Here is a 16,029-nt window from a genome sequence, read left to right as displayed (position 1 = left end):
GTCTGCTAAGCACTGAGTTGCAGAGTTAAAGATGAAAGTGTGCTCACTGAAGAGCTCAAAAGTAGGTATTTGGGGCTGAATGGAGAGGTCACGATGTCTGGGTATTTTTCTAGGGTTTTGAATGTTAAAAGAGGCCCAGGGGTGTCTGCTGCAAGTGTAAAGAATTTCTCCTGGAGAAATGCTGAACCAACCAGCAGCTCTCCTCCCATTTTCATTCTGCAAATAATCACAAAATTACAAGGGTGTCTTTATTTTGTCTTCTTTTCCTTCTGTTATTAAAGGAACATCTGGTCTTTGATAAATGCTGTTAAGGACAAATATAGGCCACTATGACGTGGTTCTCACTTGAATAATGGTCTCTGGTGAGAAAGCAGGATATCTCAATGTGGTCTCCGTCCGATGACGACAGGTTGAGATGTGCACTGGGCTCTTCCTTCCAGCAAGTGCCCTGTGTCCATACAGGCCTCCAAGGCAGCTTCCAGTCGCTTCTATTCTGCATATCACAGGGATCATGAAGGTTTTCTGGGGCCTGAAAGGCTTTTCCTGCCTGAAAGTTTCAGAATATCATGGTTTACCCCAGCCAGCCTGTGCAGGTGTGGAAACCGCCTCTTCTATTTCCCAGCTGTTCCATATTCAGAAGCAATCACTTGATGAGTACTGAGGAGCTGAGAGAAATTCCTCTTGGTTTTGATTGCGAGAAGAAGGGTGAGGATCCTGAAGGCTTTTGGATGCCTTGGAGCTTAGACTCACTGTTATCTTTATCCTTGATGAGTTCTAAGAAAGTCATGTGATCTTTTTATATACTCAATGGGATGGGGCTGTGATTATTTTAACTTTGGAGACAGTGTCAGACATTTGCTACCGTTTGACATTTCTGCCCTTGGATCTGATACAAAAATGCTTGGAGGCACTTTCCACCTGTTTTTCAAATGAGAAAGGCAATGGCCAGAGCAGAAGCTCACCTGTGGTTACCTGCCAGCGAGCGGCAGACCTCTGCCTGCGGGGTGCATGTAGCCCCACAGTGATGTGTAATGTTTTTGGCCATTTTTCATGTAAATTATTTTATTTCTTCCATGATGATTTAATGGGGCTATCTTTAAACCAGTACAAACATTTCATAAATAATATCTGGCCACTTTCTAAGCAATTAATTTGTTGCTCAATAAGCCACTTCACATCTTTCAGCAAGAAATACATTAAATTTGAATAGCGAAGACATTACACAATAAATTCAGACACAATTAAAATTCGCTTTAAATATTTCTCTGGGGGAGAGGACATCACACTTCTACTCAATGAAGAGAAACATTTTTACAGTCCGAGGTCTTTTACTTTTTTTTAACACCTACTATGCCATGAACTCACAGGGAATAGGTTCCAGCAGCTCTGGCCCTTCCCACTGGTTCTCACACAGTGTGCTTCCCTGGGTGGAGCAAGCTGGCGTTTCAGTTGAGCCCAGGTACCTTTCTCTTCGGCTTCTTTTTCTGATCATTTTCCTTCATGTGTTTCAAGAAGCTATCTTGACTTCCAGAGTGCTTAATGTGCTCAATACTCACATTAATTCTCTTGTCAAGACTCATGCCCTTGTTCACTTGCAACAGTGCCAGCAGTACACTGGGAAACACTGTAAACTCTTCCAGTTTTGCCATGGGAACTCCTGTGGGGCATTCTTTTTTAAACAGTGCCCATTCCCTTGATGTTGACAATATCACCTTTCTTACAGACTCACCTATACCTGGCCAAACGAACAACTCCATGTTTTCCAAAAGGCCGGGAGAACATACTGGGTGCCTCTCCTCTTTCCCTTTGTGTTTGTCATTTTGGCTAATTACTGGAAGATGGTGGTTCCAGCGGAAAGGCTTTTTGGCAGTTTTTAACAGCTGAAAACAAACCTTGAAATAAACATTTTCTCCTTTGATGTCTGGGAAGGAAGAAATTAAAAAACAAAGAGAAGAAAGGAAATAAAGAAGGAAGGAGGGAGGAAGGAAGGAGGGAGGAAGGAGGGAAGGAAGGAAGGAGAATTAAAAATGATTCTCTATCAGTGGAAAATTTCAAATATATTCTAGCATAACTTTTTTCCTACTTAGTATCCATTGAAAAAGGGAATCATTGTGGAATGATTAAATCAATCAAATGAACGTATCCATCCCTCGGATACTTTTTTTTTGTGGTGAGAACATTTGAAATTGATTCTCTTAGTAGTTTTGAAATGTGCAATATGTTAACTATAGTCACTGTGCTGTGCAATAGATCTCAAAAAAGTATTCTTCTGCATCATATACACATATCATAACCTCATATTATACCCCATAAATATGTATAATTATAATTTGTCAGTTAAAAATAAAAATTAAGCTTTAAAAAAGGGGATATGGTGCTTTCTAGAAAGGAATAGAAGTGCCTCCATGTCACCCAGAGGCCCGCCCATGCGGAGGCTGCAGCCGTGCTGCCTCCAGGTTGTGGGGTGACCCAAGCTGCCTCCTGCCTCTTTGCTGCCCCATCATCCCTCCCAGACCCTTCCTTCTCCTCTGCCCCTGTCCCCCCAGCAGCTCTGTTTTGCAGCGGGATATCACCACATAGGGCTGTCCTGGGTGCAAATACTGACTTGCTGCCTTTCAGCTGTTTGGTCTTGGGCAAAGTCAGTGGCCCTCTGTGAACCTCACTTTTCCCTCCTATAAAATAGGGTTAGGACTGTTCATCTCAATGGAGTACCATTAGGTGGAACCAGATAATCTTTACATGACTTTTCAAGCACTTCCAGCCTGCTAAACAGACAGTAGCATTCATTGCTAGTCTATCTGGTAACAGAGGAAAAAGGCTGTGTGACCTTGATGAGTCTTTCTTCCTTCAGGGCCACTGTTGCTCTTCTGCCCATGGAAGGGGCAGGGCCTCTTACTTCCAAGGGCATATTCTCCTCCAAGGTCATAGGGCCTGCTGGTGAGCTACTCGTGCTCACTGAAAGAGTCACCAAGGCCTTTAACCACCATGCTGTGGGGCTGGATAAGGGCTGGGAAGGTGCCTATTAGCTGCTGGGAATGAGGGCTGATCTGTCAATTACCACCTCAATGAGGAGGTCCAAGACTATAGCACAGCAGAAGAAAAGCACAGTCCCTGTGCCCTGCTGGTAGGACCTCAGCTGAGTTCTGCCCTGTGACCTGGGGCTACCTCTATAACCTTGGGGGTGCCTCTGTAACCCTGGGGGTGCGTCTGTGACCTTGAATGATGCCTCTGTAACCTTAGGTGGTGTGTCTATGATCTGGGGGAGTATCCTGTGGTCTTTCCTCCAGTGCCTCAGTGTACCCCTCTGTTATGAAGATCAATGCGAGTTAACATAAGTCACTGAAATTACATAGTATATCGATATTGTTTTCACTTCTGATTGTGTGTTGTGTTTGGTGAGTGGGTGAGAGTAGGGGGCACCCAGGACCACCCTGTAGAAGTGGAGGGTTGCAATGCAGCTGGAGTGACTGACCCTGCCAACCACAGGTCGGCCTGGTACCCTAGAGGACTATAAGTGGTGAGTGCTATGACCAGATGCGATGTTAGAATGATTATCCCAGCACCAGCATGAGAATGGCCTGAGCGGACTGAGACTCATGATCAGGAGGCCCTTGTTTGGAGCCTACGTGGTAACTGCAGTGAAACTGATGAGGCCAGAACCAGGTGGAAAAGAAAAAGACAGTTCCCAGAGGGGCTGAGCACGTAGACTCCACTGGGAGGAGGCAGCAAGGATGATAGGTTTTCTGGATTGGACAATGGAGCGAGTAGTGGAAACATTCCCTGAGGAAAGAAAGAACACGATGTAGGAGTGAAAAGGAGCACTGGGGGACAGTAATGGCTTCATTTTGGGACATGCTAAGCTCGTGAAACCTTGAAACGCTGATGTTTATAGATGTTGCTGCAATTCAGCAGCAAGTTTCCCGCGCAAACTGAGGCCCTGCCCATGGCAGTGGCAGACACACTACACAGGAGGTGAGAGACTGTGGAGGCCCTCCTGGGCAGGAAGCAAGCTGCCCTGGGACAGGGGGACAGGGGGACAATGGGACGAGGGGAGGAGGGATCAGGTGGAAGTCAGGAGTGAGATATTCGGTGGGGATATCACTGGCAGTAGTTTGGGCTCCTGTGCCCCTTAAAGAACACCCCTGGTACTTCCATCCAGACTGAGAGCCCCATCATTTTGAAATGACGGTGTCCAAACTGCATCAGGAGCCAAGTAGCTTGACCCAGAGATGGTGAGGGTGGCTTTGTTTGCTGAGTATTTCCCCTGGGCAGCAGCTCACATCTAGTAACTCATTCATTTGTGGTTATGACCCTAGGAGAGACGGTCTCTTAATATCCCCATTTTACAGGTGAGGAAACTGAGGTTCAGGGAAGGGGAGTGGTTTGCCCAAAGTCACACAGCGTGATCTGGCTGCTTTACTGTGTCTCATTTTTGACATACACTCATAGCCAATTGTTAGTGTCAGCTGCTGGGTGTATTCAACTCTTCTCTGGTTTCTGGCAATATAAGGGGACCCTGACGTTATTCTCTAACCAGCGTTGGCTCCCGGGGAGGTGCACAGAGGCCTGTGTGGTCTCATACCACTAAGGAGCATGCCAGTGAGCATGGAGGGGCATCTCTTCTTACCAGGCAGGAGTCACTCTGCAGGAGCCAACCTGTTTGGCTTTCCTCTTGGCTCACCGCTCCCTCCTACTCCATCTTCTCCCTGCGCTGGAGGAAAAGGACTCCTTTCCTGAGGCCTGGATCCAAGGGCCTCAGAGCAAAGGTGCTGATGGATTAATTTACCCCACAAAGGCAATGGTCCATGTGTCATCTACTGAGAGGCGTTATGCTTATTAGAGACCATGAACAGGGGCAATACGTAACCCAAAGATCTTTAAGATTAGAGTTGCTCAGAGTAGTTAAGGGACTTGCCTGAGGACAACATGTCAAGCTGAGTGAGGTTTAGAACTCAGAACTGTCTCTTCACTAGCCTAAGCTGTGTCTCCAGCAACCATGGCCAAAACAAAACCAAAACCAAAAAGGATATCTTAGAGACCACAGTCATTTTCAAACTTGAATGTGTGTGAGAATCACCAGGAAAGTTAATAGACTACAGAGGCCCAGGCTCTTTGACGTGAAAACTGGGCCTGGACTTTGGAATTTTTGTCACATTTCTCAAGAGAATCTGATGCTCACCCAAGTTCAAGAACTACGATGGATGGTAAGAATCGTCTTGTTTTGGCTTCTTAGACTGTTTTTCCAGGCTGCCACCTTTGGCTGTCAGGTACAGTCCTGAAGTGTCAAAGGAGGTCTGTAAACAGTTGTTGAATGAATACACAATTGAAAGAACAAATATACACAGCTGACTTAGTTAATATCACAGGTTCCCAAACTACAGCCCTGTGGAGGCATATACTTGCTAGACCGGAACGTAGTTTTGGTACTGTTTTCAAAGTAACCATGCAACAAACAGCCTATTAATATTATGAATAGTCAGTTTTATTTTGATATTAGTAGAAAAGTCGGTAGACTTAAACAGGAAAAACTAGATAGACAAATAATTTAAAAGACGAAATGTTAATTTTTTAGTTGTAGGTGTTTTGAATCATGATTTCAGTCTTGAATTTTTTAATGTGATTTGGCCTGTGGTTTTAAAATGTGTATTACAATGGGCCATAACCTGTAGTTGGTTGGAATCTCAGAAAACCTGACACGTTTTAAAGTTTGAGAATTTTATTTTGGCCCTTTTCATGTTAATTTTTTTTAAGTAAACTCCTGTCACCCAGGGAGATGTTTGTTGGGGTGTTGACTGGAAGCTGGCTGTCTGGTGTTTTGTTGTTTTAGTTTGGGATGGTTTATTTTTTATTGCAAGAGTTTAGTAAAGCAGGCAGAGTTTAAAAGACAGAGCCTTTTAAATTTAGGCCTTTAAAATTATGTACTTTGTTTTTATGCTAAATCTGAAATGTCATGGGACTGGAGTGGAGCTGGAAGGAGGAGTAAGACCTGGAGAAGGGGGAGGAGAGACGGGGATGGAAGAAAACACAAGAGTTGACTTTGTACGTTTTTTTATGTGTTTTTAATTTTTTTTTTTTTAAGTTTATGGAGTCCTTTTGTTTCCATTGAATATGTAGATCAATTAGTTTGGAGATTTTTTTACAAGGCTTTTGTTGTGCCCATTAAAGTCTTTAATTTTTCTTGGGCCAAATATTGTTACATAGACCAAAAATATAGCCAGATAGACAAACAAAAACTAGAATTAGACCAGATTGAGTATTTTAGTGGATGCAGAGTTTTAGTGTTAGCTTCATTTTTGGAGAACTCAAGTCTAAATTTTATTTGGGACTCTACCCTGATCAGGATTTGTTTTAGGATGGAACTCAAACTTATAATTTTAGACAAGGATAGAACTTTATAATTTTAGACTATAAAAACAGGACTTGAGTTTATAATTTTTATGATGGAATTAAAGACAATTAAAGGCATAGGCATATATTAATGAGATATTTATTGGAAAGATGTCTAATTTAGAAGTTCTTTTTTTTTTTTTTTTTTTATTATTAAGGAAAGTAGTGTCAAGGGAGCCTGAAGTATTGTGACAGAAAACTAGGAATCTTCTAGTCGAATCTTTAGACAAAGCAGTCTAGGTGGCCACTCCGGGTCAATAAAGGGGGCCCATACCCCACTAAGAGGATAGAATATCTTGAACCAGTTTTGTCTCACCCACATCTGTGAGTTTTATTGATGGTGAGTTTAGTAAGGTGTCCTGTTAGAAAATATAAACACATAACTAAATAGCTTTTCTCTATGTCAACAATAACCATTTTGAAAATATAATGGAATAATACCACATTCTATTTTTAATGGCATCAAATATTAAGAATGCTATTAAAGAACATTCAAATTAAAATTTTTTCTCTCAAAATTAGTGTTTAACTTTGAGATCATTCCAAGTAACAACCTAATGGAGTTTTCTCGAACATTGAAATGGTAAATTTTATCCAAAAGAATGAATATCCAAGGAGATCTTTTATAAAACAAAATAATGTGGGGAGACTTTCATCATTTGATGATAAAATACAGAGTGACTATGGTTTAAGCAGGATGGGGGTAGAGCCAGGATCTGCAAAGAAATTTATGGAAAAGGAGAAACACCCACCAAAATAAATTCCCTTATAGATAAGTACTTATGATGCAATAAGCATACATTTTGAACTAAATGAGAGATTATATTTTAAAATAAATGACACTAGCATTGCAATCTATGAACTAAAAATAGAAAAATGAAAAAAATAAAAATGAATCAATAAACCATAGACTCTGCTTTTTAGGAAAAGACACTTTGGGTGAGCTTGGAAGCTGCTACCACCTCATTCCTCTGGAGGGGAAGTCTGTGATGTACTAACTCTGGGTTCTGTACCTGCAAGAGCTGGCTCCAGCCCTAGCTGGCACCCACTTAATTAGCCATGCTAACACTGGCTAAGCCGATTGGCTAAGCAAAACGGTGTATTACTGGACCGTCTGTTTCCTTGTCTGTAAACTTGGACAGTGACAGTACCCACCTCATTGGTTATCATGAATACTAAATGCAGCAGTGTTGCATGTTCCTAGCAAATAGTAAACTCTCACAAAATGCTACCAAGAGCCCCAACTTTCCTGCTTCATCATCATTCTGCCTCCACAAAGAGTTTGTTCTCAGAATTTTCATGAGATGCTTGTGGACCTCCCAGATGTTGGATTCTGCACAAAAGCAGTGGCTCCTCCAGGGGTTCATGCAGGCCTGGGGACAGTGGCAGGTGGAGGGCATGGCAGGACTTGGCTCCGGGCCCTGGAATGGCGACAGATGAACTGGCTTTCACTCGGAGATGAAATTCACTCTTTAATTATAGTGCTTTCTCCCAGACATCAACCTAAACACGGAGTGTGGCCAAAGCTTCCATTTTAAGACCATAATTGGTGAGTCTATCCCTAAAACCCTTTCATAGAGCTTCTCTAAAATTGCAGTGTTCTCACTCTCTAAAAATATGCAGCTCAGTTTGGTGCCATTGCAAAAATGCCCCTTATATTGACCATGAAAATAGCAACATGTGGAGGATGCTTAAGAAAATGAAAACCCAGCATCTCTTGCAGTCAAGCCAGGTCCCAAGTTCAGGAAGACTCAGCTCCTGAGTGTTAGGATGGTACCCACTGCTCCAGGACAGAGTATGGAGGTTTACCTTCCTCTTGCCAGGCCTGTGTGAAACTGGTTACATTATTTGGCAACTTCTCTGGATAAATCTTTTCTCTCCCTTATTTTTTCTTTCTTGTTTTTATGTAAAAAAGTATAGACATGTCATAGACTGAATGCTTGCATCCTCCTCAAATTTATACGTTGAAACCCTAACCTCCAGTGGGATGTTGTTAAAAGGTGGGGCCTTTGGGTGCTGATCAGGGTGGAGAGCCTTCATGACGGGGTTGGTGCCCTTCTAAGAAGAGGCAACAGAGGGCTAGCTTGCTCTTTCTGCTCTCTGCCATGTGATGATACAGCAAGAAGACAGCTATCCATCAACCAGAAAGAGGGCCCCCACCAAGAACCCAATCATGTTGGTCCCCGCTTTCAAACTTCCAGCCTCCAAAACTGTGAGAAATAAATGTTTGTTGTTTAAGCCACCCAGTCTATGGTATTCTGTTATAGCAGCTTGAGCAACCAAAACATGGCACTAGATTGTTTTGCTACTTTATTTACCAGTCTAATTTTAGTGAACTCTCCACCAATGTGCTGGTTGTCAAAGACAGGTTTAAGATAAAAATTAGAAGCTTCCCTGTATAGCTAAGAGCATGGTGTTATCAAAGGCAAAGACCCTTTCATACCTGGGGATCATGTTCTGGAAAAGGTGCTCAGCTACGTAGGAAACTCAGACGGGATAGGAGGAGCATTGACTTAGAGCCAAGATGTCTAATTCTGTTCTGGCCTAGTTATTTTCCAGCTCCATGTTCTGAAAAATGTCATATAACTTCTCTGAGTTTCTGACTCCTCATCTGTGAAAGAGGCACTAGAGCCCCTACCCAACCCCCCATTTGGGTGCTGTCAGGATCAAACATGATGATGAAGTGAATATGGTTTGTAACCTTCAAAATCCTATGCTCGAGATCGCCATAGTGTTCTGCTAACACAAGGTAAATGCTACCAAATATTTATTAAAGGACACACTACTGTGGTCTTCTGGGAAAAGAAGCAAGAAAACAGGAAAGAAGAAAACACAAAAGAAGCAAGAAAGTGTGTGTATGTTAGAGAGAGAGAGAGAGATATTTTCTTTATTAATGATCACTGATGCCCCACTGAACATCTCTCCAGGGGTGTTCTGGAATCAGCACTTCCAAATGATCATGGAAGCCTATCTTGGGAGGCAGCCTTTCAGACTCTTCAGTGTTATTTGTGGAAAGTATGATACGTCCATTGACTAGACTCACAGTCCTTTGTCTCAGTGGAAACTTAAGTGGAAACTTAAGCCCACTCTTCAGAATCCCCCTCACTCAGTCTGGCTCTGGGCATGGCCCTTGCACCAGGTGGGACGAGCTCACCTCGTCATCTCTGCCCGAGCCATCTCTGTGGCTGCTACACCTGTGCTTCCCTCCCCTGTGTTGAGACAGCCATGTCCTATGTACAGGACTGGGGAGGCAGCACCGGAGAGCAGTTGAAGGGCACAAGCTTCACTAGATAGAAAGGCCAGCTCCAATCCTGTCCCACTGAGCAGGAACAGTGCCCTCACAAGCTGGTCATTTTAACCTCTTGTGTCTTATTTTCTTCATATTTAAAGGAAGATGTCTTCACTGGGGTTTTCTGAGAAACAGACTCTCAGATGGAGATTTGCATGCAAGAAGCTTGGTGCAGAGTGTGCTTGGGATATAGAAGGAAGTGAGGGGCAGGATTGGCCAGAGGAAGAAGAACTTTGATGCAAATCAAATGATCGCCCCACTGATCTTCCAGTGAGCTCTAAAGTTAGGCTGGCCCTTCAGATTTGTTCCGTCTTGAGGCTGGGGGTCCAAACCTTTGTCTACCCACATGGACAGTGTTGGGATGCAGGCTATCTCTGGGGAAGGGGAGGCAGTTCTCTTAGATCAAAGGCAATTCTTGGAGAGAGACTCAGTTGGGAGCTGCCAGCCATCAGCTTAACAACAGTTAGGGAAATGAGAGCCTTGGTCCTGCGGTGGGGTCTCAGTCCTGCAGGGGGTCTGGAGGGCACCCCACAGTGTCCCCTACAGAAAGCAACTGATAGCAACTGATATAGTGTCTGTAAAGACCTGAACATAGTACCACATGATTAACCTGGTATGTCTGTTAGTATCGTTATTACCTGGTATTATTCTAACTGTTGCTTTGTAACAATTATGTCATAATGTTTTTCTTTTCTTCTCAACTTCTATCCTATTCTACTATGAGCTGCTTAATAGAAACAGCCATGCTTTCTGTTTGTTTCGTTCTGTTTTCAACCTTTGTATTCCTAGGCTTGAGCACAGAGTTTGGCTCATTAATAATGTAATGAACACTTACTTGTAGAATGGAAAGACGGATCAAGCTATAGGATTGCACAGGAATGGAGACCATGAGGAGGATGCCCCTGAGGCTGCCTTTGGGGATATTGGGTAATACACGGCTGTCTTTATTACTCACCAGGTGACAACTACATGTAACTGTCCCTTGCCTTCTCTCCTAGTCTCTCTGGACTCGTGGCAGTCCCTGGCCCTCTCTTCAGTGGTTGTTGATCCATCCATTAGGCACTTTGATGTTGCCCATGTCAGCACTGCTGCCACCAGCAATTTCTCTGCTGTCCGAGACCTCTGTTTGTCGGGTAAGGGGAGTTTCCAACCCCCAGGTAGGGTGGGACAAAACCTCACGCAAGTGCTGCTCAAGATCCTCACCTTAGAAAAACACACGAGACACCACAGTAACCTGGGATGCTTGGAAGTAAGGGATTAACCTGGGGAAGAAGACCTGGGTGAAGTTTCCTCATTACTCCACAGGGCAGCCAAGGTGTCCAAGGGAATATGCCAGCCAGAAGAGCAGGGACATAAACCCAGGTCAGAGGAAGATCAGAAGAAGGATCTAGTGGGTTAGTCTGAGGCAGAAAAGATGCACATGCATGGCAGCTCTGGCAGCTGACCCCAGATAGCAGGTGGGCTGTTGTGGTGAGGAGGAAGTACACTTGTCTGGCCAGTGGGATACAGCTAAGAGCTACTGTTTTGGTAAAACTCAAATTTTAGGAGACATTTTTCAATGCAGTTGAATAACTTTTTAATAGGCAAAGTTGCCCACAGATGCATAATTCCTTTAGAGAGTTTTTGGTCGTTGTTGGTATTTAAACAAAAGCTAGGTAACCACTTGATGGGAATGTTCTACACAGAATTTTAGCTTCTGAAAGAGGCAGACATCAGATAATATTTATACCCTTGCCAAGATTTTAACCCCCTCTGAGGTTCTATGAATTCCATGAATCTCCTTCTCTGCAAGGTTGGATAATAATATTCACAAAGCTATGGATATCTTGCAGATTGGACCACCATGTACAGATATGCAGGTTATGCACTGCACATGTCTGGGTGGTACCATTCACAGAAATTGAGGTATGCATAGGGCTGTTAGGCTGTCAACAACCTGACCGATCAAATGAAACAGCACTTTTTCAGAACTGTTCTTAGGACTGAGTGTCATATAGTTTAAATTGTCTAGTGCAGAACTTGACATGCGTGGGAAAGGGCATGGTCCCTGGTGGAACAGTCGGTATGGTGCCAGCTGAGGAGGCATTGAAGGACAGAAGAGGAAGACAGGGCTGAAGATAAAGCCGGCAGTATGGAGACCCTTGTTTGAGATAATCCTTAAGCCCATGAGGAGCCATGGAGATATATTAAGCAGGGAAATAACAAGAGCACATTTATAAATTAAATAAACAAAAAAGACCTTAATGCTGCATGGAAAGTAGATTGATCAGAGGGTTGGATTTCCCATTGCTACCATTTTATTTCCATCCCCTGGTACAGTGCTTAGGATTTATTGTAGTGCTCAAATAAATGAGTGATTGCATGGCTGATGAATGGATTCACGGATTCATGGATTCATGGATGCATGTTTGGATGAAAGGATAGATGGATGGAAGAGTAGATGAGTGGGTGGGTGGATGGATGAATGGATAGATAGATAGATAGATTCATGGATGCATGATTGGATAGTAGGATGGATGGATGGAAGGGTGGATGAGTGGATGGTTAGATGGATGACTGGATGGATGCATGAGTGAAGTAACATCTCTGAGGCCCAAGCATCACTCTTCTCCCTCTTCTCTGCAGAATGTTCCCAACATGAGGACTGTCTCATCACCACTCTGCAGACCCAACCTGGGGCTGTGAGATGTATGTTCTATGCTGATACTCACAGCTGCACATATAGTCTGCAGGGCCAGAACTGCCGACTTCTGCTTCGTGAAGAGGCCACCCACATCTACCGGAAGCCAGGTAAGCCCAAGCCTATGCCTTTGCAGCCATCCTGGGAAACTGGGCCTGGCTGGAAGGGACTATTTAAACACATGGTGAATTGGAGGACAGTGGCTTTTGTTGGCCAAAGTTCTGGGCTAGGTGGCACTCACCTGAGGTAGACTGAAGGAAGGTAGAAAAAATTCCTACTTCTGTATCACTTTTATTCATTTATTCCTTTGAGTTATAGAGCCATCTTGGTTTTGAGGAGTTTCTTAGTAAAATAACTAAAGAGCCCACTTTTTATTATGGTTTTATAGTTTAGAGAGATCTTTCACCGGCCTTATCTCATTTGGTCCTCACACTAATCCTGTGTGGTGGCAGGATAAGGGCTTTATCTCTGTCTTAGAAATCAGAAGGCTGTAGCCCAGAGAATTTAAGTTAACTCTGTGATTTCACACAGCTAGTGATGATGGAGCTGGAACTTGGAGCCAGATCACCTATCTTAACATGCAATCCTCTCCCACAAAGCCATGCAGCCTAACTATCGCATCATAAACACTTTGGAGAGAGAAGCTGTTCCAGCTGAGTTTAGTTTTAAAACACATGTCAGATACTGTGTTGGTTCTGGGGCTCCAGGCAAGGCAAGAGGGAGCAGCCATAGATCCATCACTAAGTAAGACCGCTAAGAGTTGTAGAACAGGAAACAGGGACTGGGCATCTAGGGGGAGCCCCTCCCCAACTAGACATGTTTATTGAATGAAATTATTGACTGCTAAGTTGTTAGCCACATCTGCCATCTTGTCTTCTAGAGCAAGGTTCTACAACCATACTTTTCTGTTAACACTAATCAGCTGCTATTATAGCATAAAAGCAGCAATAAACAACATGTAAGCCAGTAGATGTGACTGTGTTCCAATAAAACTTTATTTACAAAACCAAGTAGCAGCAGATTTGGCCCCATGCTGTCCTAGAGCACTGACAGTCCTTTGGTTCTGTCTTGAAGCCAGAGATATCTTCCTCTTCCGCCCCCTCCTCAACCTTAGCCTTCAGACCACAAGAGTGTCTTCCAGACCTGAGAATGCCTTGATTGCTATGTGATGAGCTGTCAGGCCTTCAATCGCAAGTCTTTCCTCTCTTTATCTGGATATTTATATTATTTAGTCAAGCTATGTAGATTTTTTTTCTGAGACAGAGTCTCATTCTGTCACTCAGGCTGGAGTGCAGTTGCACAATCTCAGGTCACTGCAACCTCTGCCTCCCGGGTTCAAGCAATTCTCATGCCTTGCTGGGAATACAGATGCATGCCATGATGCCCAGCTAATTTTTGTATTTTTAATAGAGATAGGGTTTTGCCATGCTGGCCAGGCTGGTCTTGAACTCCTGGCTTCAAGGGATCCAACCGTCTTGGCCTCCCAAAGTGCTGGGATTATAGATTTTAACACTATATTTCACAACAGTGTAGCCAATTTGTGTGGTAGTTCTGCTGAAAAATGACTTAAATTGAGGTTTGAGTTCTGTAAAACACAAATTAGACTGCTTCTCTATTACTTCAGCATGACTAAAACTCAATAGGAAATGCTCACTTCCAAAAGAAGATGTGTGCACATATGCATCTACAGGTGTCTCAACTTTCACGCAGACATTGTTTGCTTCCAGCTGCTACACATGGCCACAGATAATTTCTTAACCCAGGTAGTCACGCGGCCTCTGTGGGTATTCTAGAAAGAATCTATCATTTCTGCTAAAGAATTTGAAAGAGATAACCTCACATCTAACATTTTCCCCATGTTTGATCTCATTGAGTTGGAGCTTCACTGGGCAGCCTCTGAAGGGAAGACTGAATACCACTGCCATGGGAAAGGAGGCCTGCATTCCCCGGAAATTCTTCAGCCTTTATATTTGTTCTGGCTTTGCTCCCGCCTGTGGATGATGCCACGTACATAAAATGTGGTTGTTTGCTGCATAGTAGAATGAGGTTCCAGCACTTCAGCAGCCACAGTCCTGAGTGCTTGCCCAAGACCCCTTGATTTATGATTGTGACAGGAAGTTTTGCGAGGAGGAACTGTGGGAGTAACATCAGCCTTGATTTGTGATTAAAGTCAGATTAAAAAACAGCAACTGTTCCTTTCCAGCACAAGTTTCCATTTTGAGTTCTAACTCATATTCCAATGTTTCTGCAACAGAGAAGGCTTCATTTGCTCTTTTTTTCTTCTTTCTCTTTTTTTCTCTTCCTGTGTCCCCCCCACCCCCACCAATTCCTTCCTTTTTTCCTTCCACTCATTCATTCATTCATTTACTTATGTGTTGGATTTCTGCCATTTTTCAGGCACTGGGCTTGGAACATTACAGGTATTATTATTTATTCCTGACATTGTTGTGTTGTAGGAGACACTGTTCCCATTTCATAGGCAGAAAGACTGTAAAATTTTTCCAATAACTAGCTGTTCCATAAGCATAAAACCCAGATCTGCTTGACTCCTTAACCAATTCACCATGGTGACACTCAGTGACCTGGAAGTCAAGGACAGACATGATACCCAGGCTTCTCAACCTCAGAACCTGCTGACATTTGGGGCTGGAGCATTCTTTGTTGTATATGTGTGGGAGCAGTGGTTGTCCTGCCTACTGTAGGATGTGTAACAACAGCCCTGGCTTCTCCCACCAGATGTCAGTGGCATCTCTCCCTGACCCCTGTGACAGCCAAAAATGTCTCCAGATGTCGTCAAATGTCCCCTGTGGGCAAAATTACTTCCAGTTAAGAATCTCTATACGATGCAAAGCTCCTGCAGAGTAGATGGACTTCTGTCTGCCTGTCCACCTCTTGGTCTGTCTGCAGGTCTGTCTGCCTCCTCTCTGCACTGTCTTGTTTAGTCACCACTGCAATAGATACAGATTTTTATAGAAGGAGCTGCAGAGAAAGCAAAAAGGTTTTGTCTTTCAATCAGCCGAGAGTGGAGTTGAGCAGACCAAATCTACGTGTCAGAAATAAGAGACTTCTCACACACACTTGAGGTATCTCTCCATGAGTGTTCACTGCTTCCTTTGTGCAGGGCTTTGAGTCCTGTGTGGCATCAGACAGGCCTGTCTTAAGTTCCTGAAAACAGTACTTGGCACTGAGCCTGGGCCCAACAAAAGTTTGCCGGATCAACCAATGAATGAAAGAAAATGTCATCAAGGAAACCAGATAGGGCTACAGAGAAACCGATGAATGTCGCTGGCGATTAGTGTGCACGGAGCGGGGTGGGAAGCATGGCAGATGGCACCAGTGTTGGCCTTGTGGACAAGGAGGGATTTGGACATGAAAAAATGGGCGGGATGGCCTCACAGGCTGGGGCACCCACGTCACCCGTGACGCAGAGAGAGGCAAAGCTCTGAACTGGTTCCAACCTTTTGCGCATGGGGTGTGGTCAGAGCTGGGGTTGAGAAAGGTGTGGCTTTGAATCCTACATCACCCTATATCATCTGTGATCCTAGCAGGCCCTAGGCCTCCACCTCTACATCTATTCCCTCACTAATGAAATGTAAATGTGGGCCTGTGAGCCCTACACTGCAATTCTGAAATCCAAAAGTCCTAAAAGTGTTTTTTTTTTTTTTTTTTTTTT

At 43.8% G+C, this 16,029-nt stretch overlaps 1 protein-coding gene across 1 annotated transcript in view; it reads left to right on the top strand.

Moving 5' to 3' along the window:
- The window catches only part of TG (thyroglobulin), a 287,674-nt gene that overhangs the window by 147,042 nt on the left and 124,603 nt on the right, over positions 1-16,029 (top strand). The window contains exons 36-37 of the mRNA XM_011977089.1: positions 10,675-10,809; positions 12,302-12,466. Coding sequence (XP_011832479.1) covers positions 10,675-10,809; positions 12,302-12,466 — 300 coding nt within the window. The remainder of the gene's footprint in view (positions 1-10,674; positions 10,810-12,301; positions 12,467-16,029) is intronic.

The sequence above is a fragment of the Mandrillus leucophaeus genome, unplaced genomic scaffold, assembly GCF_000951045.1.
Source record: "Mandrillus leucophaeus isolate KB7577 unplaced genomic scaffold, Mleu.le_1.0 Scaffold173, whole genome shotgun sequence".
Taxonomy (NCBI): domain Eukaryota; kingdom Metazoa; phylum Chordata; class Mammalia; order Primates; family Cercopithecidae; genus Mandrillus; species Mandrillus leucophaeus.
The sequence above is the reverse complement of the archived record's forward strand: the minus strand, read 5'-3'. Positions and strand labels throughout refer to the sequence as shown.